Source organism: Pungitius pungitius, chromosome 4 (assembly GCF_949316345.1).
Source record: "Pungitius pungitius chromosome 4, fPunPun2.1, whole genome shotgun sequence".
Lineage (NCBI taxonomy): Eukaryota > Metazoa > Chordata > Actinopteri > Perciformes > Gasterosteidae > Pungitius > Pungitius pungitius.
In genome coordinates this window covers 23,168,461-23,193,716 of record NC_084903.1, presented here as the reverse complement: position 1 = coordinate 23,193,716, position 25,256 = coordinate 23,168,461, and the positions used below count along the sequence as shown (strand labels likewise).

General features: G+C 48.8%; 1 protein-coding gene across 23 annotated transcripts in view; it reads left to right on the top strand.

The window, feature by feature from the left end:
• Positions 1-25,256, top strand: part of madd (MAP-kinase activating death domain) — a 37,842-nt gene that overhangs the window by 3,627 nt on the left and 8,959 nt on the right. For 2 of the 23 annotated variants that reach the window (XM_062561874.1, XM_062561881.1), the window contains exons 2-26: positions 3,291-3,499; positions 4,161-4,742; positions 6,874-7,177; positions 8,278-8,409; positions 9,131-9,244; positions 9,341-9,421; positions 11,220-11,276; positions 12,018-12,190; positions 12,519-12,754; positions 12,836-12,992; positions 13,258-13,361; positions 13,440-13,645; positions 13,761-14,017; positions 14,275-14,414; positions 14,898-14,996; positions 19,725-19,833; positions 19,922-20,108; positions 20,406-20,556; positions 20,798-21,004; positions 22,240-22,290; positions 23,131-23,258; positions 23,357-23,437; positions 23,758-23,916; positions 24,004-24,127; positions 24,733-24,795. In XM_062561874.1, the coding sequence (XP_062417858.1) occupies positions 3,441-3,499; positions 4,161-4,742; positions 6,874-7,177; positions 8,278-8,409; positions 9,131-9,244; positions 9,341-9,421; positions 11,220-11,276; positions 12,018-12,190; positions 12,519-12,754; positions 12,836-12,992; positions 13,258-13,361; positions 13,440-13,645; positions 13,761-14,017; positions 14,275-14,414; positions 14,898-14,996; positions 19,725-19,833; positions 19,922-20,108; positions 20,406-20,556; positions 20,798-21,004; positions 22,240-22,290; positions 23,131-23,258; positions 23,357-23,437; positions 23,758-23,916; positions 24,004-24,127; positions 24,733-24,795 (3,961 nt within the window). In that variant the 5' untranslated portion in view covers positions 3,291-3,440. Of the gene's footprint in view, positions 1-621; positions 732-3,290; positions 3,500-4,160; positions 4,743-6,873; positions 7,178-8,277; positions 8,410-9,130; positions 9,245-9,340; positions 9,422-11,219; positions 11,277-12,017; positions 12,191-12,518; positions 12,755-12,835; positions 12,993-13,257; positions 13,362-13,439; positions 13,646-13,760; positions 14,018-14,274; positions 14,415-14,897; positions 14,997-19,724; positions 19,834-19,921; positions 20,109-20,405; positions 20,557-20,797; positions 21,005-22,239; positions 22,291-23,130; positions 23,259-23,356; positions 23,441-23,757; positions 23,917-24,003; positions 24,128-24,732; positions 24,796-25,256 lie in introns of all 23 variants that reach the window. The other 21 variants (XM_062561871.1, XM_062561880.1, XM_037449062.2 and 18 more) reach the window with 16 other exon arrangements.

Sequence of the window (25,256 nt, the reverse complement as noted above, 5' to 3'; positions counted from 1 at the left end):
ACACCTCGTCTGCACATGGTGTCCTCGTGCGACGGCGGTGACACCTCGTCTGCACATGGTGTCCTCGTGCGACGGCGGTGACACCTCGTCTGCACATGGTGTCCTCGTGCGACGGCGGTGACACCCAGTCTGCACATGGTGTCCTCGTGCGACGGCGGTGACACCTCGTCTGCACATGGTGTCCTCGTGCGACGCCGGTCACACCCTGTCTGCACATGGTGTCCTCGTGCGACGGCGGTGACACCTTAGCCAGGCTTTTCCAAATAAACGTCCGTTTTCTCAGGACACTCGTATTTAGGTAACACAATAACCTTGCTCTGTTTTAGGAAAAGATGAGGGAACACTTAGTTAGCTTTGGGCAATTAAACTACTTACTTTGGTTCAGTTTGTTCAGTTTGTTGTTCAGGTAGAAATAAGTCTGCTTGTGTTTTACACAAACCGCACTTTTAATGGACGTAATTTTTCCATCCAGTTGCTGGTGTACTTTTTGTTATTTTAATGCTACACAGCAACTCTCATTTAATGTTTAAATGAAACCTGTTGATACTTAAGGCACAAAAAAGCGGCGAGGCGTTCAGCTTATTAATACATGATGATCTGAGCCGTATCTGGTCCCTGAAGACCAGGTTTGTGTTTCAGGACTGAACAAGTCGAGTCGCTTCGTCTCCAGGAAGAAGATAAAACGGTGTGAAGAAGAGAGACAGTCTCTTTGGGCAGATATTCCAATGCCTGTAAGTGACGGTTTACTTTGGTCTTCCTGTTTAATTACATGCAAATGCCAGTAGCACCCTGTCAGCCCAGCAGCACATTTGCGTATTTGTTTAAAATGTGACGAGAGGCGACAGTAAGCTGACTCAGCCAGACATATTTCCAGACTTAAGTCGTCTTATGTTACTGTACACATCAAATTGTGCTGCATTGGACGGAGTTGCTGGTTCATAATGCTTGTTCATTATTTTGCTCATGTGACCGTCACAGCGGCTCTTTTTTTTTAATTCTCTATTCTGTAATTAAGTTACATTGTCACCATTTTACCATCACGCTACATTAAGAGGCTAGGTCACTTTGTTATTATGTCCCGCTGTGAATGGCTCTCCTACTCTCAAGTGGAGCTATTAGACGTAATTAGACCCATAATGCACCCTTAATGGACACATGCTGCTGGCGCTCATCCGAATGTCGCCCACTGCTCCTTTTGAAATGTGACAACATTTACTTAGCGGTGACATCCATTGAGATTTCGTCCTGCTCTTCACGCGTCAGTCACTTGGAGGTTGTTGTGCGTTCATTTATCTTGATAGGTGTGGCTCATTTTCACACAAAGTGCGGAATGAAGTCTTTATCTTTATAATAATTCACTGACATTCAAACTGTTGTATGATATTTTATAAATATAAATATTCAGATGAATAAAATTGGACCCAATTCCATTTAAGAAAGTTATGAACAACTATTTGTTAAATGCCTTGAGTATGAACCCTCAAGTATATCTACTCGAGGCCTTTTGGATTTGAATAAATAAGTAAAAAAAGATGCTTGAAGTTCAAAATCCACATTTTCTTCTTTTAATAGAAAAAACACGTCACTTCCTCGTTCTATTGGAATGCACAGATAGCGCTGCGTATGAACCGCTGGCTACATTTTGCATCCATTAGCTTATCAGTGAGGGTTACCAGCCTTTTGTGTGACAGTGGAGTGGGGACGGTGTTTGCGTTGCAGGGTGGAGTTTGTGACTGTTGCGTTGGATACAAGGGCCGTCAGCATTGGCGTGACACAAAGTAGATCCGGTAGCTAACTAAACTAAGTATGGAGTCAAATATGTGATGAGGACTCCGGAGCATCAAGAGTGAGCAGTTTCGGGCGCTTTATTTGTTTGCAGGGTCGCCATTCTCGGGGGGGGGGGGGGGGGGGGGTTGGCTGGCAAGACCCTGATGCATATGATGCTGCAGCTAATAACATCACATGAAATATCCGTGGTTTTGGAAAGAAGCCTTTGAATAATCCCTCCATTGTTTCACGTGGTGGTTGTAGTTGTCACATGTACGGCACGTTAGTGTTGCAGCTTTGTTTGACTAAAGTCAACTCACTTGTGATTATGGGCTGTCATCGAAGGAGCAAGAGAACTGGTTTTAATGGTGTCATCATGTGGGTCAGGGAAGTCGAGATGAAGAGGATAAACTCCTCTTAGACCCTTTTGGATCATATTCAGCGATCTGTATTTCCTGTAAAATAAAATATGAAATTTAGCCACGACCAGTTTCAACCAATTACAATAATGTATCCATTCATCAGTTGCGTGGAGGTCCAGACCTCAGCTGAGGTCAAATGGATCCTGTACTTTCTTCTCCAAACCCACATCCTCAAAAGATCGCCAGTTCCTGATGGCGTGACGTCATTTTGGCCGCATGAGCACTTGTGGTCGTTTCCCAGCTCCAACTAATAACGGGTTACCTCATGTGGTCAGAGCTGATTTTTACCCGTCCAATCACATGCATGTGTGGTCACATTTTTAATGCGTTTTGGAATCGCTGTTATTGATTTCACAAACACGTGATTACAACTACTGGGTATTGTTGTTTATGTGGTTTCCTAAAAGAGTTTTCTTTTGTTTTGTGTAGATTCAGTAAAATGTAAAAAAATGTCCTTGTTAGACGTGTCATCAACTGAACCGTTGGTATCAGAAGAAGAAGCTACAGAAGCTACAGCTTCTTTCACAGGGACTTAAGTGTTAAACTTTTAATAGTGACTGAGTCGATGCTGGACTGGAGCTGTGTGGTGGCGGGGGGGCCCCCATCTGTAGAGTGGCTGCAGGTATCTTGAAGGGATTTATAGCCATAAGTTCATGAAGGGGGGGGGGGATTATTCCACACAGGCCCCTCAGCTGCTTACCATCTCACTGAGCCTCTACTGAAAAGCCTTTATCCCTCTTAAAGACGAGTAGCTGCAGCAGAGGAACCGACACTGTGCTGCTCCCCTCGCTCTCCTGGGATGCGTCAGTAGCCCCTCGTTATTTGGGGTTCTTTGCACTTTGTGCCATGCTCGTGGGGTCTCGTCTCCACTTTACACCTGTGGTCGGGCGTGTGATCTGTCCCGTGCAGACGGTGGTCTGTGAAGGAGAAGGCCTTTGTGACCCCGTCGTTGACCTCTCTCACATCCATACATGTTTATGCTTCCTGGTTGTTCTCGCAACGGTCTGTTGGTGGGATCCGTACCAGGAAGGAATAAAGTTTAAACCGGAACGTCTCTCCACTCACAAGAGTTAAGTTGTTCCCCGTTGTCTTGTGTTACAGGTTCGACATCTTTGAATCACAATGATGATCAAGGCGCTGCCCTTCGACTCTACACCTGAACTCTCCCAGCTGTGATGAGAATGCAGCGCTGACTCTGGAGGAAACACAAATCCTGGACGCCCTGACGTGCGGGGACGCGATCGGTCCAAGATGGAGAAAAAGAAAATGTGCCCCCGTCTTCTGGACTACTTGGTGGTGGTCGGCGCCAGGTGAGAACCTCACCCACCTCCCAGTTCTGGTTCACAGGAATATTAGAGTCTTTGTGCTTTGAAGCACCACGTTTAGTGATCTTTATTGAGTAAATATATGTAATATCTCTATACTAGAGATCAACTGTTCCCCTTTTTATTAGTGTAGAGACAGAGCAGAACATGTAGGCTTTAATTGCCCGGCTTACAGGACACTTCAGGGTTGCTGGGAGATTGCGTCGTTCTATCAACTGATCAAATTACTCTGGTCCTCTCTTCGCGATATTGCTTCTCATCTCTTTAATGACCAAATCAAAAACCCGTTTTCAACGCTCGAGCGGTAATGGATTTGCAGATGCGTCAGATGTGAGTTGTTAAAACCGAGTTGACCTCAGCGCAGACCGGCCAATCACAGCCTCAGCTCGGCTCTGACCAGGGTCCCAGAACCGTCCGGCTCCGCTCCATCGACGCTCATCAATACTGTCAAATGTTCATCGTGGCTAAACGTTGTGTAACAGGGTTACTTGTTGCCGGGAGACGCTGGAAGGAGACGCACGTTTCCAAAGACGAGTGCAGTTAGAGACCGTGTGGGTATCGTAATAGGGCGGGGCTTAGCAATGGAACCAAGTACCCAAAACAACGTTTTTTCCCCCTCACATCTCCCCCCCCCCCCCCCCCGCAGGCAACCGAGTAGTGACAGCGTGGCTCAGACGCCTCAGCTCCTCCGCCGCTACCCGCTGGAGGACCACCACGACTTCCCGCTCCCGCCGGACGTGGTGTTCTTCTGCCAGCCGGAGGGCTGCCTGAGCATACGGCAGCGACGGGTCAGCCTCCGCGACGACTCCTCGTTCGTCTTCACGCTGACGGACAAGGACTCGGGGATAACCCGCTACGGAATCTGCGTCAACTTCTACCGCTCTTTCCAGCGCGGGCACCACCGCGCCCGCGGAGACAAGAGCGGCCACGCGGCGCAGGCCGCCGAGGCCAACAGCGACGCGTCGGACGGCGGGCCGCCGCCGCCAAACAACGCCGCGCCGGCGCCCGCCCCCGGGGAAGAGGCCGACGGCAAGTCGCCGCAGCGCAGGCGGAGCGCTGCCAAGACGGCGGCCAGGAACCGCAACAGCACGCTCACCTCGCTGTGCATAATCAGCCACTACCCCTTCATCTCCACCTTCAGGGAATGCTTGTACATTCTGAAGAGGCTGGTGGACTGCTGCAGTCAGAGGCTAACGCAGCAAGCCGGGCTCCCCCGCGCCACCCAGAGGTGAGGCGCCACACTGCATCTTCACTCCCGCGTGCTGCTCCTCTTTGTCCCTTTTGTTTTATTTGTGTGTGTTTTTTTTGTTTTTTTCTTCCTGTGTGCCATTTTATTTGCACATGAAGACGAGCGCGTTTTGGTGTAATATCGGGGTATTTTAGACGATCAGTTATAGAAAACTGTCCGCTTAAAAAGGCCCCATCTGGTTGGTTGCTGTGAAAACATTGACAGTCACGCTCATCTGATAAGGAACGCTTATTGCTTTTGGCGCTGCTACAGGCCAAATGTCAACTCATTATCCGGCAGATGCCACGGAGCAAGCCTTTCGCTTTTAATGAAACCATAAGTATAAAACTTGATTTTTTTAAATCCTTGCAAATTTTTATTGTGGACTGTGCAATGACCTCAAAGGCCTCTATAGGGGTAGAAAGTCTTAGTGTGTAGAAAATTGCCCCCTTTTGAAATCTGTACACATGTATAATATGTACATACTATGTGTTTAACAAAAAAACAAAGTGCAGGAAAATGACTCCTGCTTTATAACCTGTCTTCATTATCTCTAAGCTGTTGAAAAGCATCATTGCATGCAGCTTATTAATGAAACAGAGACACTAGAATCCTTTTCACTCTGTTGTACTGCTTCTCCCATTGTCCACCTGCTATCTGTATGTTTGTGTTGCACCATTAATACCGGGGTTTTTGTTTTTGGCTCCATGCAGTTCTGCAGGCCATCTGCAGCCTCTGGTGTGTTTTTACAGGACGCTTCGTGCTATCTCTCTCCACCTCCATGATAGATAAAGGCAAACAAAATACCCAGTGTGCGTGTAAGGCGCCTGACATCACAGCAAACAATATTTCACCCTCTGCTGTCTGTTGGGTTGAGGCACCAACACAGTTTTTAAATGTTGTTTTTTGTTTTGTAAATTACAGTCGGGTACACAGAATTTTGATTGAGCTGCTTTTCAGTTGTGCACCTGTTCTGTTAAATTGGATGCGGTGAAGTAATTTATAATTTATTTTTATCCAACCAGCAGTTTGATTCTTATTTGGTGTAATCTGTGGAAAACATCCCAGGCTGCACGCCGTTGTTATGATGCGGCAGTGTCTGCAGTGCACTCTCGGTTGTCATTGGCAACCGAACAGCTTGCCGTGTTGTAGTGGCAACGTGTTAATTGGGCCGTCACCTCACACTGGCTCAGGCCCAGTATGACTGTCGGTCACCCAGAGTGTTTCCCCCACGGCCCTCCATACTTTCCCCTCACCACTATAAAGGGACCCCTCGAGATGACGCCCAGCTTATTTCCTTCTCTGGTAAAGATGCTTCAGCCGATCCATCTTCTCCGAGGGCCTGGAGGAGAAAAGGGCTGTTACGAACATGGCGGGTTGAGAAGTGGCGCGGCGATGACTGTGAGCGCCCTCTATGCTGCGGAGGCTCTGACAGATTGAGGTCTGTGGCTGCCGTCGGGTAGCAGCTGCAGTTGGTGGGAGGGATCCAAAGGGCTAATGATTCATCTCGCTCCTTACGACACACTCAGGATACACCAGTGTGTGTGTGTGGGGAACGGAGGGTTTGCACCAATATTTTTGTGTTTTCAGCCTCCTTCGCTCGTTATTTTAGTGGCTTCGTTGGGTCTCGTGGTCAAATTTAGTTTCATCAGTTTTTAATTCTAGTATTTAGGGTTGTCTATCAATCAATACATGTTACTTGTTGAGCTTAAAATATCCTGCATGTTGGAGTATTTTGTTCAATGGTTTAGGACTCTCTGTGTATTGGTAATATGGTACCTATTATCATACAGGGGTTTTAATTGAATATATTGCAATGGTTTTAGCTAGAGATTCTTAAAAATCTAATTTTATAGTACACCATAAGTCAAATTAGGTTATTAGGTTATTACATGTTTCAAGCCTCTGCAGCTATTTTTGAAAAATATTAGTTTTGATCTAAAACGCCAGAAATCTTCATTCTATCTTCTCACGTTTGATTAAATGTTTCATCACTGTCATTTAAATCATTTAGAATTTAGTATCTTTTTGTTTTGGATTCGGCACTTGGAGGCGTCCTGTGTGGTCACATGAGGTCTCTTTGAGTTGCTTGAAACAAATGCGTTTTTTTAAAGAGTCCCCCTCCTTGCAGGGACACCATGTGGCGGGTGTTCACCGGGGTGCTGTCGGTGGAGGAGAAGAGCGGCCAGCTGCTGGCCGACCTGCGGGAGATCGAGTCCTGGGTGTACCGGATGCTTCGCTCCCCGGTGCCGCTGGCCGGTCAGAGGCGCGTGGACGTGGAGGTCCTGCCCCACGAGCTCAAGCGGGCCCTCACCTTCGCCCTGCCGGACAACTCTCGCTTCTCCATGGTCGACTTCCCCCTGCACCTGCCCCTCGAGCTGCTGGGCGTGGACGCCTGCCTCCAGGTCCTCAGCTGCATCCTGCTGGAGCACAAGGTACGGACCCGACACCCCTGCAGAGTTTGATCATTAGCATGAATTGGCTAATGATTTAAAGCTAATTGTTACGGTTACGGAACTTTTTGAATCCATAAGAGTTCTGGTATTCTCGATAAAATCCCGACAATTCCCATCGCTCCGAACAGCCGGAAGTCTGCCTTTGTTTATCTTTATTTTTGCCAGGATGAGATGTGACGTTGTCTTCCGCCGCAACAAAACCCCAGTGTGATTTTTATCAATGACTCCCCTGGTTGTTTGAAGGAGAAAGGGGTTGCGATTGGTCAGTGCTTTCACTGCCTTCACGTCCTCCGATAAACTTGTCCAAAGTCTTCCTGAGAAATACCCAGAGCGACCTTGGTCTGTTTCTGTTTGAGGCGGGCACACAGTGGAGCCGCTTCACTGCAGGGCGGACAAAGCATGATGGGTAGAAAGAAGAAAAAAAGACACCGTGCAACTGAGAGCAAAGACTCTTCTTGCGTCTGGGATGTAACACAAATCCCCGCGTGGCTGCTGCGGGGGTCGTGTTCCGTGGTTGGTTTACTGTGACATTGATGCACAGCCTCATTTGCGACTATTCCAAATGAAACCGAAGCGGCTGCTGATGGACCAACCTGCTGCTTCAACCCTGGACCATGCATCTGCTTCTTCTCAAATACAGAATGTATCTGGGCCATCTACCTAAATGGATGTTCCCTGACCCAAATACAATATTATTTTATCTAACGACGGCCCTCGTGGAAAATGAATGTCTCCAGCTTGAAAATTCAGATTGATTTAAAAAGTCTTCATGAATGGCGTCGACCGCCGCTGATACGTTTCTGTATGAAATGCTGCCATCTTTGTATTCATCAATTTGGGCCATTTTTTTTCCTCAAGGTGAATTCATTGTTAACTTCACTCAAGTGCTGCCTGGAAGCTTCTAGAGTCACTTCCTTTTTAAAGCACTTTGTGATGCCAAATACATTTTTTTTTTATTTTTTTATACAAGCTCAGTTTTTAATGTTGCAGTTACAAATCCAATGAAAGAAAGAAAGAAGACCACGCAGTATCTGAGTGTCTGTTTAAAGTTGTTTAATGTTTCTTTTTGTTTTCCTCAGGTCATTCTTCAGTCCAGAGATTACAATGCTTTGTCGATGAGCGTCATGGCCTTTGTTGCCATGATCTACCCTCTGGAATACATGTTCCCCGTCATCCCCTTGCTCCCAACCTGCATGGCCTCTGCCGAGCAGGTAATACTCATGAGCACATGATTGATATTCTTAATTCATTGAAAATGCAAAAAGAGCATGTGTAGACATCTCGTGCAGCTTCAGTAGTTTAATTATTTGCTGATCTTCTGTGCTGATGTTCGATCCTCTGGTTTTTACGTGGAAACAAAACATTTAGAAAAAGTTAAATCTCCTTCCAACCAGTAAGAACCAGTTCCCGCCCCCCCGATGCTGAAGGCGTATGGCGGCAAATCGCTGTGAAAATTCGAATCTGAATCTGTGAATATCTTGTCGACTTTCAATGTGCAGACTTCACTTCGGTCTGCGAGCTGGACGCGTTGGTCCTAATGAGCAGGCCGAAAGTGCCGGTAATGATGGTAAATTAGGGTTGTAGCTGGTTGTCGTCTACGGTTACAGAGAGGTGTCGTTTTATCTCATAATTTTCCCTTTCTTTAGAGCGTAAATGGGCTTCTATAGTTCTGTGAATGCGTAACTCCAGCCAATCCAAAGACGGGGTTTGTAACCCTATTAGTCGTAGGGATACCATGGTGACTGGCTCCGCCCCCTTGCTGTCAAACAAGAACAGCAGGCGCGCAGAACTCATCAGGCTCACGTTCCTGTCTGATTTACGCTCTTCTGACAGTGGTTTGCCGCCATGAAGGCGGGACTTGACAAAGGGTTGATTTCAAAATGCCGGCGTGAGTGACTGGTACGTTTTCCCCGCCCCCTCCCCCCCCCACAGCTCCTCCTCGCCCCCACCCCTTACATCATCGGCGTGCCAGCCAGCTTCTTCCTCTACAAAGCTGATTTCAAAATGCCGGACGACTTGTGGCTGGTGGACCTGGACAGCAGCAAGGTCGGCGCATCGACTCTCCACCCTCGTTCCTTTTTAGACGTTGAACAGATTATTTAACGAGCCACTCGAATGTCGTTCTTATTTTTCTACCTACAGGTCATAGCACCAACCAATGCAGAGATTCTACCACCTCTTCCGGAGCCCGAGGCGGGCGAGCTGAAGAAGCACCTGAAGCAGGTACTGCGCGTGGTTCGGGCCGTCCGGTACCTCGTCGGTGTCTTTAGCTCCGATGCTGAGAAGAGAACGCGTCGACGCAGGCGCTGCTCCGGAGCCGGCCTTTACAGGGCCGCAAACCGATTTCTCATATGAATGTGAAACTTGTCTTTCAGCAGTGTGAAGAGTAGGGGCTTCCTCCTTCAACGCCGTTGTATGTATTATAGATGAGTGTGAGAGCGTTGGAAATGATTTGTGGTGCACTAACGTAAACACATGTTTTCTTTCCCTGTTTTCTTTGCATGCTCTATAGCTCTTGGAGGTAAAATCAGATCCTAGGACCCCACTACCCAAGCTAAACCTTTTAGTAATGCTGCTAGTTACTAACTCAAACCCCTCTAACCCGGTTACCTCACACAACACCAGAACCCGGATCTGATTCAGGGGAGCGCTGCACGCTCACGTGACAAAAACCTTTTTTAGCTCAGTTTTAATTGTATGACCCACTAACGTTTCCAGATGTCAGTACTGCTTCCGGTAAGTAGTTCTAAAAAGCTGCAGCACGTCTGATCAGGGCCTCGAGACTCACGAACAGCAACATGAAGAGTAGCATCCACGGTTTACCGCATTTCATCAGAGGAAACAACACCGGGACCAAATGAGCATCCATTTTAATGATAATAATTTTGTGGTTTGAAGGTTGTTGTTTTTAATAATTCCTCTGTAGCCATTCTAACTAATTGGAGGGAGAGTTTGGATGTCTACCTTTGCATACACATATTGAATTCTAAATGCCTTGAATCAGAGCCGGTTCGTTAGCTGCGTGTGTGTGTGTGTGTGTGTGTGTGTGTGTGTGTGTGTGTGTGTGTGTGTGTGTGTGTGTGTTTGTGTGTGATTAACAGCTCTCCCATGTGTGTGGACGTGTGAGAAGCTGGTGTGTAGGAGTAGGAGTGCAAAGCCTCAGCAGTCGCATATTTGGAAATGAGAAGCATATCACGCATAAGGATATCTGTGAGGGGAGAAAATGATGAAGATGGTTTAAGCGATAATCTGAAGACTGTGATGCCAAAGCAGAATGTTGTCACCAAAAAAATACTTGCACTGGATACAAAATAAATTGGTCCTAACATGCGACTAATTTATTTTGCTTTTACAAAAACCGGTGATTGTGTTATTTAAGCTATGGCTTTTTTTTCTGAGCAATAATACTTGCTTTCATTGATGCTTTTATTTTGCTGCAAGTATTTTATCTGTGTCTCTGAAAAGATCTGCTGTCTTTGTGTCTGTCATCACCACTCCATTGTCACCACTGGGTTTGTTCCAGTTGGTCACCATGGAGGCCTCGCGTGTCTCTAAGTGGCTTCCTTTTCTGTCGGTGTTCGGTCACATTGTGTTCGTGTTCCTCACTGTCTTTCATGTGAAGCATTGTAAAAAAAAAAAAAAAATCCTATTTGTATCTGCCCTCACTGTCTTTCTCTCACACCGGCTGTCCATCACCTTCTACGAACAAACACAAGTGTATCTTTCCTTATCTCCTTTCTTCAGACAATCCTACAAATTAATATTAAAAACCATTTGAGTCTTTTTCTAGGCACAAAAACCGATAAAACCAAATAAATGTCGTCAGCAGGTGCGACCTGTTTGGGCCTCAAGTCAACAAACTGCTTCTCATTGGCCGACAAAAGGCTGCTGAAAGGAGACTAAGGAAGGGAAAGGGAAAGGGCAACGTGCTGTTGCTGTGTCAGGTCCGAGTTTGTCATCCCAGGCCTTCATGTGACTCTCCTCGCATCTCTCTTATCCCCCCCCCCCCCCCCCTCCCTAGTGTCTGGTTAGGTTGACCGTGATCACCCAAAAGCAGATCTTCTCCTCTGAAAATAAGGTTACTCATTTCTCCTCCCCGTGGAATGTGTGATGCTGCTGCACGGAGAAACCTCTCTCTCTCTCTCTCTCTCTCTCTCTCTCTCTCTCTCTCTCTCACACCTTTTGTTTGCTTGTGACCAAGTGGTTCCTCCACCACCTCGGACACTTGAATAAACGGCATAATCGCAGAGTGCTGCGGACCCGTTTTTGTTTCTAACGCACTGCTTAGCTCTGGCTTGAGCATGACTGAATGTGCGTGCATCTCTCTTGGCATCAGTGAGTGTTCTTCGTAAACCAACGAGAAACGAGACCCCACGGAGCCGAGCCCCCTGACCCCATCCAACTAAACGTTCCATAGTGCTGAGCTAAACCGCAGCAGTTTCCCCTCAGAGCGAACCGTGCATTACTGACCCCCCCTCCCCTCCCTCTCAGAAGTGACACACCCGCCGGAGGCATCAACCGGACTCACCCCAACGCCGCTGGTTGTGGAGAGAGTCAAGATTGTAAATTGTGAAAAAAAGTAATGGGGGGGCGGGGGTTACTGTTTTATTACCTCATCCCATAGGTCCCCATTCCAATAGTCTGTAGGGCTGAAATAAGGGGCCAAGGTTTGGCCCCAATGCTTTGCCCTCAAAAGAGAAAAGGGGAAATATTTAACTAAATGTTGATGCCAACCGGGGGGGATGGTCCTTGTGTTTTTTTTTGTCTTCAGATCATCCCCTGCTGTGTTTTTAATGTGCGTCCGTGTCACCTGCTGTAGGCCTTGGCCAGCATGAGTTTGAACACCCAACCCATCCTGAACCTGGAGAAGTTCCACGAAGGTCACGAGCTGCCGCTGCTCCCACCCGGCCGGGAGAAGGCCTCGCCCTCCTCCACCGAGTTCAACCCGCTCATCTACGGCAACGACGTCGACTCGGTGGACGTCGCCACCAGGCAAGCTGTGAATCCAGTTACCTGCTTTGAAAGTTTATTGTTCCTCAAACCTCAGTGTGCAGAGACCTACACTCTAAACCCTTCATCTATTGAGAAGTTGTTTGAAATTAGTCCAAGTCTAATTATCGCCCAACCTGTGCTCCTTACTGATGGGCAAAATAACGGAACATTCGTTTGACCTAATTATTATTACATTGTATCTCTTCTGAAAATGGACCCTTTTTGAAGTCCCTTTGATGTGTTATGAGACGTAATAATCAACCGGTGTTCTGTAATCGAATGAAAATAATGATGGTTATATGGTCTTTAAACTTTCTTTCTCTCCCAGGGTGGCCATGGTTCGCTTCTTCAACTCCCCGAATGTGCTCCAGGGGTTCCAGATGCACACTCGCACCTTGCGCCTCTTCCCCCGGCCCGTGGTGGCCTTCCAGTGCACCTCCTTCCTGGCGTCTCGGCCGCGGCGCTCCTGCTTCGCGGACAAACTGTCTCACACGCAGGCCGTGGAGTTCTATGGGGAGTGGGCCCTGAATCCCTCCAACCTCGCCTTCCAGCGGATACACAACAGTAAGGCCCGTCTCTGGGGGGGGGGGGGTGGCGGCGGCAGCAGTGTTTTCAAAGGCTCTTCAGCACGCGCTTCTGTTTCAGATGTGTTCGACCCCTCCCTGATCGGAGACAAGCCCAAGTGGTACGCGCACCAGTTACAGCCGGTGGTCTACCGAGTGTACGACGGGAGCTCCCAGCTGGTGGAAGCCATGGCCGGCCCCCTGGAGGACGAGGGCAACGAGTCGGACCCCACGGACAGGTGGAGCCATGTTTACACTCTGCTTATGGGAGCTCGCTGTTTGCTGCATTGAGCTCCTTTTTCACAACAAGCAAAAATGTCCACTGAAGAGGCAACAAAATGGTTGAAAGTGTAAAAGCTGGACTTAATATTAATGGAATAGTTCATGGCCTTCAAACAAGGAACTGCATTATAAGGAGAGACCGGTTCAAATTAATTGTTTCCGCAGAATTAAAAACCAACTGTTTCTAGTCACGTCTGATGTGATCCTCTGTACCTGTTTCAGCGGCAGTGACAGCGAGGCGTACGACGACTCCAGCTCGTCCTACTCCTCCCTCGGAGACCTCGTGAGTGAGATGATCCAAGGGGACATCCAGGGAGACACGCCGAGTGAGTCGCTGCTTCATCGCATCACTGCGTCCCCCCTCCTTTTTTTTTTTAAATGACGTCTCACCTTCGATGCCTCAGGCTTGGACCCGCCCACTCACGCTGCACTGGGAGACGCTAGCGAGGTAGAGTTTCAGGACCTCCACGACCTCGGCGCCGACGGGGTCTCCGAGGGCCCGCCGGGCGGGGACCTGCCCGCCGACCCCTCCGACGCACAGCCTCTTCGCTCGAGCTCCAGCACGACGGCGAGCTCCAGTCCCAGCACGGTCATCCAGGGGGTCAACCAAGTAAGGGTGATCGCTTCTGTTATAATATATCTGTTAAATATTGGATATTTCGATGCCTAATTTGGACACGGATTCATCTGTGCAAATGACTGTAATACAGGCTTTTTCTTCCCAGGAGCAAGGGGTGGCACCCGAACTCGAAGCGTCAGCAGGTGCCGCGTTGCAGGTCCCGGTCTCCGGATCGGGCGCCGCGCCCCCCCCCCTCCGGCCGGCGGTGGCTGGCGGCGTGGCGGACCCCGTGAACAAAAAGCAAGAGTACGACAACCCGTACTTTGAGCCTCAGTATGGCTTCCCCTCAGAGGATGACCCCGATGCGGAAGAGCAAGTGGAGTCATACACCCCTCGATTCAACCAGAACCTCAATGGCAACAAGTGTGTTAAGCTTGTTCATCGCTTGAATGAATGCGGCACCATCATTCAAATTGGGCTCTCTGACCGACCATGCAATGTTCTCTCCGTCACAGCATGTCACGGCCACTCCCCTCCATTCATGGTGGTCTTTTGAATCTGTGGCGGTCTCCATGTGGCGTGAATGCTTGAGAGTCTTATCCCATAAAGTGTGTGCGTGTGTGCGTGACTGTCGTGGTGTCTCTGGCCGCGCCGTAAGGTCTCTTTGGTCCTCTGCTCAGGGCTCAGCGGCCTCTGCGTCCCTGCAGCCTGAGGCTGCCCGGAGAATCCGACGGCGAGGGCGACTCCCGCAACAGCTCGCCAAACTCCACCATCTCCAACAGCAGCAACGACGGATTCGGAGGACTCATGTCGTTTGCCAGTGAGGATGTTTCACATGTGTTCTGTTGTTGTGCCGCTGGTTGTTAAACGTGGAAGACGGGCGACGATGAGGAGGAGCAGAAAAAAACAAGTAGTTACGTTCAGGAGGAGGACGAGGGAGATGCACTTCGACTCCCAGCAGGGTGTCACCTGCACGCGGCGTCCCTCGAATGAGTTAAAACTCAGCCACATTGCTCTGGAAATGGGAGGAAAAAAAACCAAGTTGCAGCCCACTTGTCTTCCTGTCTCCCTCCGTTAGCTACTCGCAGACACACAGTGAAGTGCGCGTTTTGTCTTGCATGATTAGATATGATAAATTATTCATACAGCAGGACACAAACAAACAATAAACAGAGGGACACTGAAAAATAGATTTTAAAAGTTGTATTTCTCAGAACATCAACACCTCAAATAATGTTAATTCTCGTGCTTTTAAGATTGCTTTTAAATGGTACCCCTCTTTTTGGGAACTCTACCACTGCAGGCAATCTGTACAAGAACCACGGCACCAGCTTCAGTCTGTCCAACCTGGCGCTTCCCAACAAGGCCGCGAGGGAGAAAACTCCGTTCCCCAGTTTGAAAGGTACGCAGCAAACAGAGCGGTTCCTCATCCGTTCAGGTTCCCGCTGAAAGTCTCTTTTCTGACATATTCTTTTTTCTTTGAGTTTTCAACGGTAACAAACAGTTAAAGAACAGTTGAAGGATTAGAATCATTAAAATAGTCACTGTGGTTTTTGCATCACATGCTTCATGTTTGCAGTCTTCATGCTTTTATCCTTAAAGATTTCCCGAGACAATTGAACATTTAGGACAAATAAATACAAATACATGGCCATGGCTTATCTATTAAATCTATGTATTTTATGCAGTATCAATATTTATTTTTATTAACTTAATGTATCTGTTCTTTTGTCTTTTTGTTTTCAATTATTTTTCTAAATTACTTTTTGGGATAAAAGGATATTTTAATATTGCTATTGAGGAGGAAATGGAGGAAGCAGGTTTGTAGATGTGTTTTTCTTAGCTTGACAAACAGATATGGCACTATTTTAAAGGAGAATATTGAAGTTGGGAAACAGTTTTTCTCTCATGATTTAATAGGAAAATCCACTGGAAAGCAGACTTGATTTTGGCACAATTTGATGATCAACCGATCCTCATACTTTTTCTCATTAACTTGCCTTTGCTTTTTCTCCTTAACGGAGTGTAGAATGTGTTCAAGCGTTGGTTCTGCTGTGCACACCATTTGGAAGCCGATAAATGCAGCGAGGCCGTTTCTTAAATCTTTTTTTTCCGAGCGGACAGAAAGAATGAGAGGGTAAGAAATCCAAAACAACTGCAGGATTTATGGTTTTAATAAGGACTTCGATGTTGACACTTGAGATAAATTGCAGTTGTGCATTAATGGAAACCCAAACACAACAAGATAAATCTAAACGGCAGGCGTAGCTTTTTGCACCCATCACGCTCTGCTGAAGTCACAGCGACTGAACGTAGTTATTAAACTGGTTAATATTTACGATATTTTGTTTTTGAGAGGGGTGAAGGGTTCGAGATGCCAACAGAACTTCTGTCCAGACTGGATTTTCATTTTAAATGAGAGAAAAACAAGGCGAAGCATGTAAATCTAACTCAATAGCTCCACCCGCAGCGGAATAGCTGCCATAGAAAATGTTCTGACCCGTTTGAGAATGATGTGTTTTGTCTTTGTCGTACAGATGACCCCAACAGCCCGGGTATGTCATGTCTGCTGTGATTAGTTTTTCCCTGGTCTCTTGATCCTTGAAGTGACCTATCTTACACCCTGTTTCTAAGTAAAGGGTTAGAAGAGGCACCTTAGGGTGTCGTTCATGCTAATCCAGGCCTCCCCATCTGCTCCTTTCGTTCCGCTCTGTGTGTCTGTGGAAGTCGTTCTAATGCAAACACAAAAGCGGTTGAAAGACTTATTTCACGACTGCAAATCTTTTGGCTAATTCAATGTTCACGCGTAGTCCTATTTGTGCCCGAATGACCTTCACAGAGCGGCCTCTGCGTGGTAGGAGGTGTTTTAGCTTTGCTTGCTTGTGTTGAGTGTTTCCTTCCCTCCCCAAGTTAACTCTCTCAGGTTCTCTAATCCACTGTGTGTCATGGTTATCTTTTTTTGTTTTGTTGTGCTAAAGAACGTATTCCTCCCTGATGCCATCCCCAAACCCCAAAGTAACAAATCCATCCTTTGCTTTCCCTGAATGTGGAGCATCGGAGCCTGAGCAGAAGAACCGATACTGATCCTTTTTGTCTGGTCAGCGACGGTCAGAACTAGCATGAACGTCTCCAATGTCTGGTTTAGTGTATACGGAAGAACGGTTGCTATGGCGACGGTGAAAATGGCCGCGGCTCTGAATAGTCCGTAGCACTGATGTTTCATTTTATATCAAACGCTCGGCTTAAGTCATCTTATCCAACACGGGTACCATCATCGTCATTTTTGCTTTTTTCTGTCCTCTCTTTCTTCTTCTTGAGTTGTCATCCGTGTTGAGTGTGCACGCCTCTTGTGTTCCGGTTTTGTCTGGGCCGCTGTCCCTCTGTCTCTGTCCACCTTTTTTCATGCCACTAATTCTGGGTTTTGTGTGCAGTATTTGGGCTAAATTCTCTAATGGAGATAATTTCAGAGGCCGGCCCGGGCAGCGGAGAAGGTGGGTTCTGCCCTTTTTTTTTAACTGAGTGAGGCGCATGCTTCTCCAAGCCAGTCAACTACATCCCCCAGCATCCCCCTCTGTCTTCCCTCATCTCGGTCACCGTGCGTTTCTTGAAAATGAAGCATCGAGTCTGCCGCCATTTTGTAGTGAGTGTTCCCCTTCCTCAGACTATTTCACTGTGTTAGTATGTTAGTTCAATTATTGAGCTGGTTTTTATCACGGGAAAGATTCAAAGGACTTTTAAACTAAAGAAAATATAAGGATGTGACATCAGTGGTCACAGGAAAAGGTAGCACAATACCTCCTGCTAGTAATAACCACGGGGGAAGCCAACGGAGCTCGAGGCGGCGTGCAGGATGTTGAGCTGCAGCATAAGAGCACAGTGAGCTGAGATAATCTCCCAGCATGCATTGTTTCTCCTTGTTTTTCTTGTCCTTCATGCGCTCGGGGTACAAACGGGGTTGACTCCACTCACGCTGTGATTGTGCTGCAAACAATGAGCAGTGACGACGGGAAAATGATGCAAATTGACAAGCTAACTGGTGAAAATCTATTTCAAGAGCTCCGTCTCTTCAGGCTTTGTGGTGGTACCGGTTCTCTAGTGCGTCATATTCTGTAGTTTTCTTTTTGTTATTTCCTTCTGGATGGATGGATAAGTTCTAATAATCAGAACAGAATTAGTCAGATGACACAATGCAGCAACAACAACAACAGAGTCAGTCGGCTCAACACGGGACCAGCAATGTGTGAAATGACCTGTGGCTGCACATCCCAAACCCGTCGGACCCAAAGAGCCGATACCATCCAGGCCTCCTCTGCTTCTGGTCCTCTGGTGCTGCCATGACGATGGCACAAAGGGAACCTCTAGCGACCCCATAGTTCATCCCACCGGCGGCTCCCATCGTCCTTCCCTTGTTTCCGCTGTGTGGGTTCGTGCAGCGCTGATGATGATTGTTTATGAATGTGAAGATGTGCAGGACACTTAATGACCTGCCGGTCCAGACCTCAGATCCGCTCGGCTACGATCTGTGCCTTGTTACTCAGGGTCGACAAATCACTTTACCCCTGAGGCTGAGCATCATTTAAAGTGTCCTCCATTAATAACACCCCACTGCTCTCCTAATTAAAGATTTAAGCTTCAGGCCGACCATCAAATAATATTGATGAAAACCTTCAGACGCCTGGTTAATACCAAAAGAGCTTTTCATTCATCCTGAGTTTCGTCTGGCCACATTGGTTGAGTTTGGACAACATTCATAACCCTCCTGCAGAAATGTTAACTCATGAAGAGCCTTCAGGGTGCTGCTTCTCTCGCAATCACTTTTTGATTTGTTCTCAAACCGCTTACGTTTTATTGGCTTTCAAACGGAAACATGGGGAAAAAATCCTTTTGTGCCTTTTATTTGTATTGGGAATAAAGCCTCACCGCTTGTCGCCATGACGGCAATCGTTATAAACAATAGATCCCCGCTGTCAGCCAAAAGTGACGATAGAGCAGCCTGTAATGACAGATGTCCCCTCAGAAAGCCTTTGTGTCCTCTGCGTGTGGGAGGGAGGCTCCTTCCTCGTCCTTTTTAATGCTTCAGAAACACAATCCGTCACTGGAAGGAGGAAGTGTGCGCTCGGTTTGCTCCTTTTGTGTTTGTGTAGCTCGCAACTAACTGGTTGCTACATTAAACACTGACCTTTTCTGCAGAACAGTCTCCATATTATCCGCATCTTCATGGTTCTTTGTCATGGTGGACATGGAACAATGAGCGCTGCCTCTTGTTGGTTACGTCTAAAGAGTCATAAAAGTAAGGGGCTCTGATAGTGAACGTAAGCCCATTATAGAACGCGTCGGTTGAGTTGACAAATACGGGGTCTGCTCGGCTTTAAAAGGGAGGAGATACAAAAGTGTCCCATCAGAGGAAGTCCTTTTTGTCTTTTAAAGGGTGAATGAATGAAGACGCGATTAGTCTTTTTCCACTCGATATGACGCGTCTCAAAAAAACTGCTTCATCACGAGCTGCAGGTGTTTGCACTTAATTCTCATGTGCAGTTACTTGAGCCAATTGAGTGAGTTAAAAACAAAAAACAAAAAAAACAATAGGCCCAAATGCGTTGAGCCCCCTTAACCGTGATGTAATGGCGTCATTCGATGTAACGATGGGCCGCGTCCCGCCCCGCGGTGGGCTCTCAGAGGCCGAGCATCACGCGGCGCTGCGGCAGTCACCCGTCCCCCCCCCCCCTCTTTTTGTTTTCTTGCACGCACAATGTCCCTGATATATAGTCCGTACACAACACCCTTTCTCTGACCTCACGTATCTGTTGCGGGCTAATGGTGCACCGTGTCCCTGTTTGATTCGTCCTCCACCTCCTTTGTTGTAATAATAGACTCCAGCCGCTCCCGTATTGGTCTGCTCCGCAGTGGATGACCTTCAGTAGAGTCCAGATGTGCTCGTCCTCCACACCCACGGCGAACTAGACGTTTAGTAAACAAACACAAGGCCTCTTTGCAGAGTTGATCCCCGTCCCGGTGGGCTCGTGCCTCTGTGTGCGTCTCCTCGTGTGACCTTGCAGCCCCGCCGCTGTCTTTGGTCCGCCTCGCCCCGGGACGTTTCCTGGAACCTCACCGTCTTGCGTTGTTGTTCCAGGCGCCCGTGCGCCTCGAGCCCTTGTGGACCAGAAGTCTTCGGTGATCAAGCACAGTCCGACGGTGAAGAGGGAATCGCCTTCTCCTCAGGGCCGAGTCAACAACACCAGGTAACGTGCTCACCTTGCGTAGGGAAGAAAGACGCTTTATCGTCCCGTCCTTGGCCTCAGCCCGTCTCCCCCCCCCCCTCCCCTTCAGTGAGAACCAGCAGTTCCTGAAGGAAGTGGTGCAGAGCGTCCTGGACGGTCAGGGGGTCGGCTGGCTCAACATGAAAAAAGTGCGCCGCCTGCTGGAGAACGAGCAGCTCCGCGTCTTTGTGCTGAGTAAGCTGAACCGAGCCATCGAGTCGGAGGAAGACGCCCGACAGGAGATCATACGCGATGTGGTGAGCCAGGAAATACAAAATATGAACACAACGTCCAACGTCCCTTCCATTCAAGCTGCTTGTTTTAGTAATTGTCATATGTATTGATTAATATATTCACCATATTGCCTCTGACAAAGATCCTCCCATTTTAGATGTCTGGCTCTGTGAATATGAAAGGAATCGGTTATGATGGTGGCCTGCAGTTTGTTCTGAATGTGCTTAAAGGGACATTTTGCAGCTGGAGGTCACCTGATCAGCGATGTGACTTTGACTTAAAAGCCTACCGTCTGAGGCCCCTCGTTTTTTTCTTCCCAGGAGGTGAGCAGGAAGGTGTACAAAGGCATGCTGGACATCTTGAAGTGCACCGTGTCCAGCCTGGAGCACTCTTACACCAACGCGGGCCTCGGAGGGATGGCCAGTGTCTTCAGCCTCATGGAAATAGCACGCACTCACTACCAGACCAAAGGTACGCCACTCGGGTGTCACTGGGTGCACTGTGTTATGGATGCAAAACGGCTAAATGTCTCTCAGCTCGTTTTCTGCAGGACGCCGCCGTCTACGGTTTGCAAGTCAAACATTAACTGTGATTGCATCATTATTTCCTTCTTTTGTCTCTTAATCCTCTCTCAGTTGAAACCTCCTCAAATCTTCTTTAACTCTTGTCTCTGGCCCACGCCCTCCCCCCCCCCGTCACGTTGGTAAATCAGTAGACCCAGAAAAACGCAAGCGAAGCCCCACAGAAAGTGCCGGCAGCCCGGGGAGCAAAGAGAGTCCTTCTGCTCACGTGGACGCCGTCAGGACTCAAGGCCTCCTGAACGTTCCTCACCTGCAGGTCCCGCACCACGCCACGGGCCGCGGCGCACGCCACTTTGACACGCGGAGTCTGAACGAGGAGAACTTTATTGCCTCGATCGGTGTGTACGCCACTCCGGCCCCGGTTGCATGTGCACTGTGAGATCTTCTCTTCCCCCCCCCCCATATATTAGCCCCTCCCCCTCCAAACGAAAGACCCCTCCACTTGTCCCTGACAGAATCGTACAGAATCGTACTCCACACACTTTGACCTGAAATGCTGGAGATGATAAATAGTACGTTACCTTAAAGAAAAATCCTTAAAGTTTAGAATCTGAATTCTGAATTTGTGTCTTTTCAAGACATATAAAGTGTGTGGAATATTCCCCTGTCCTGTGTGTTTGCCCCCCCCCCCCAAAACATCTGTGCCCCTGTTTGCCTCCCCTCTGGACTTCAGCTGTTGAATGCATGTCTTTCTGTTTGGGAGAAACCAGAGGTGTGCGCGTCGGTAAACCCGCTGCTCGTGTCTGTGCCTTTTTACTGCAGGTTTCTGAGAGGCGTGGCCAGAGAAAACAATGGCCGCTCCCTTCTGCTCTCAGCATGGGGGGGGGGCGGAGGCAACGCTCCCCAGTAAACACTCCCAGTTTCCCCACTATTATCTATTGGTTGAACCAAGTGACCGAGAAAGTCCTTAATAATCACTTGACTCTCTAAAATTGATTCTGGGTCTGTTTACTGTGGACACTTGGAGTCCCCCCCCCCCTCTCCCCCCTCTCCCTCCTCCCCCCCCCCCTGATACCTGTCTCACCCGCAACCCCGTCTCTTCCCGTTAGATCAATTTGCACCAATTTTTTTCACCAATACAGTTTGCTGTGAGACTTACATCCCGGCTTCTGCAACTGCTCCATTTCACCCGCTGGCTAGTCGGCCTCTCAGACCCCCCCTGCCCCCCCCACCCCCCCTCTCCCTCTCCCCTCCCACCCGCCATCCCACGCCTCTTTAACGAGCCCGCTCCCTCGCCCCTCTCCCCCGCTCTGGGGAGCCAGACAAAAGCAGTCATCATGACGTCGCTGTGTGGCTCTCCATGACTTGGGGGGGGGGGGGGGGGGTGCGGCGGGGGGCTCAGGCCCCGTTGTGATGTTGGCTTGGCAGCTGTCGCACACAGTAGATCCATCTCTGGTTTTGTCCAGATCGAAGCGCAGCTACATGCAAACATTACAAAAGTCCTCCATTGAAGTCGGTGATTACTTTGTTTTTGTTTTTGTTTTGATGCTCACCTCCATACATTCGCCTTTTCAACCAGCTCTCTGACTCTCTCTCTGTCTTTCTCTCCTTGCTTGCAATGCATCTTGGGTAGAATTGTGGAGCAAGCACCGGGATAAGCAAAAAGCTATGGAAAAACCACAGAGTAAGAGACTTTTCACACACGAAAAATCAAAGAGAAACCGTTTAGGGTGTTAAGCTGTTGACCTTGTCCCCCCCCCCCCCCCCCCCCCCCCCCCCACCCGTTCTCTCCACCTTTTCAAACACATGAATGAATAAAAAGGCTCCTAATGCAAATGTTTGAGCAGGTAACGGATCAAATGTAGGCAGGGACTGAATCCTTTATTACTCCTTTGGCTGTTTTGTTCCCACGGTTTATCATAAATATGATATATATATATATATATATATATATATATATATATAATGCAGCGTAGTTGTTGTAGTATGTTGCCTAACATACTTCAATTAAACCCTCGTTCCAGCCCATGTGATAAATCCAGACTTCAGAATCTTTTACAAATTCTGTAAGAAACATCTTTGTTTGGTACCAAAATCCAATTGTAAGTGTGTTTAGAGTTTAATAATTTCCCCTTTAATATCAGAAAACGTATTGCAACAAAATCAGATATGTTGTTTTTTTTAAGGTTGAAATGTTTTTTCTTGACCTCTCGTGCTTCAAGATTATCAGAGATCGACACCCAGACAAACAGTCTGCCGGGAGTGTGGCGGTCCGCCGAGGTGATGAGTGACCTCGTAGGCCCTCAAAGCGCCTCCTCCTCCTTCGTCCACCAGTCTGTCTGCATGAAAACTGCTTGTGTCTGACGGTTGCTTCTCTTTTGCATTGATTTAATGAATTCATGTCAACGTTCCTGCAGTTTTTTGGTTTGTAATTTTTCTCCCCCAGTGTCGATGGCGCACTCCGCTTGTGTCCTCCCTGTCCGACCTTTTGAAAAGGTGCTGACGCTGGTGGTCTGTCCTTCAGGGTCCGACGGGGTGAAGCAGCAGCAGCAGCAGCAGCAGCAGCAGCAGCGCCCCCCGGTGGCCGACGCCGAGGAGAAGAAATCCCAGATCAGCGCCGACAGCGGCCTCGGCGTGACGTCTGGATCCCAGGTCTGCTCCGGAACGTTCAACCGCGAAAACGCCACTCACTCTGAAGTGTACCGACGTGTCCTCATCCCTCTATCCCCCCCCCTCCTTTGGGTTCGCAGAAGAGTGACACAGAGTCGGTAACGAGCTCGGAGCCCCCAATCCTGACGAGAAGCACCAGCCAGGACTCTGAGGCCAGCACAGTGGTAGGGCGCGGCCAACTCACCGCCACGCACCCTGTGATGCACTTCTACCTCCCCATGTCCGAGCCATCTGTGATCCACCTGACCAGATTCTGATGACTATAATTATATTAATGAGCTCGGTCAGCTGGTGACAACAGTTATAAACGTGCAACCAAACATTAAACATTAAACAAAGAATCCTGCACACACACACACCATGACATGATGTTAAATACGTCACCTGGTCATGTGACTTCATCGCGCTGACCGGTGATGCGTCTCTTCCAACGAGCCTCTGCAGCTGAAGCGTAGCTCACGCGTTGCTCTCCGCCGTTCAGATCAGCAACAGCTCCGGAGAGACGCTGGGGGCCGACAGCGACCTGAGCAGCACGGCCGGGGACGGCCTCGGGGGCCGAGTCGGCGCCCATCTGACGCAGTCCAGGGGAACCCTCTCCGACAGCGAGATCGAAACCAACCCGGCCACCAGCGCCGTTTTCGTAAGCGAACCCCCCAGCTCCCCCCCCCGAAGCCCTCCAAGAATAACGACCCCCGGCCGTCCGTTGACCCTCGTCTCGTCCGCACAGGGGAAGCCCCACAACCTGAAGCCCACAGCCGCCAAAGAGCCCGCGCCGGCGATGGCGAGGGGGGCGCCGGCGCAGCCCGCCGAGGACATCAGCATGAGGATCTACCTGTGCGACGGCCTGCTGGGTACGTTGAGCCACGGCGACGACGCCGCCGCCCCCCCCCCCCCCCCCCCGCGCGGCCCTTTTAGTTCTGACGGGTCCGCGGGACGTCTTTCTTCCCCCGTGTTCGTACAAAGCAGCGCGAGGCGTCACGTCTCACTGCTTGGTTTCCACGGCTACAACTAGTGCGAGCTCTCTCATTCTAACTAACAAAGAAAAGCTTCCTAATGAAGCAGTGAACAAAGGCATCGTCGAAGGATGTTTGTGTTTTGTTGAATGAGCAGTTGTTCTTATAAAAGCAAAGAAAGTACCACCAGAAAAGCGTGTCGCCGTCCGAGAGGTTTGGTAGAAACGATTTAAACAGAACTCGTCAAACCTGTCGGATATCTGCACAGAACGAAGATGAATTCCCTTTTGAAGTTTTAAGCTGCGGTGTCTCTTCACGTCTTTAACGAACGCACAACCTCGTCACCACGCAGCGCAGCAGCAGTCGGTTTGCTTTGTTGCTGCTGGTCTCTCGTGCTCCGCTCTGCGCTCCTAACCCCCCCCCCCCCTCCTGCTCTCGATGCTCCTCTTCCCCCCCCCCCCCCCCCCGCTGCTCCTCCCGGGAACAACTTCTTCTTCTTCCAGGCCGCGATAAGAGCTCCGTTTGGGATCAACTCGAGGACGCTGCCATGGAAACCTTTTCTCTAAGTAGGGCGACTCTCTTTGCCTTTTGCCCTTTGTCCTGTTTTGTGCGTGTGTCCGTCCCTCACAGATCGGCTTCAATGTGTCACCGCTCAACGTTTGATGGGTCTGCTCACGTTGCCTTTGAGTGCTTTCAGACATGTAGTTATGATCTCCAACAAGAGACCACCATGTGTGTGGTTTTTGTCAACCTGAAAGTCAACATTCATGTTTTGTTTGATTTCACCTCTTTTTCTCACTATTTCCCACTTTTTCAAATCGTATATTCAAAATAAAACAATGAGAGCGCTTCCCTAGTCCAGATACACTTGTGATATCTAGTGGATCACTAAGAGCAGCACTTAAAGGCATCGCTGCACGAGACGCCGGATCACTGCTGTCTCATTAGACCTGTTGCATGACCAAGACGTGTGTGTGTGTGTGTGTGTGTGTTTCAACCCCCTGATTATTATCTTTAAGACGCGTGT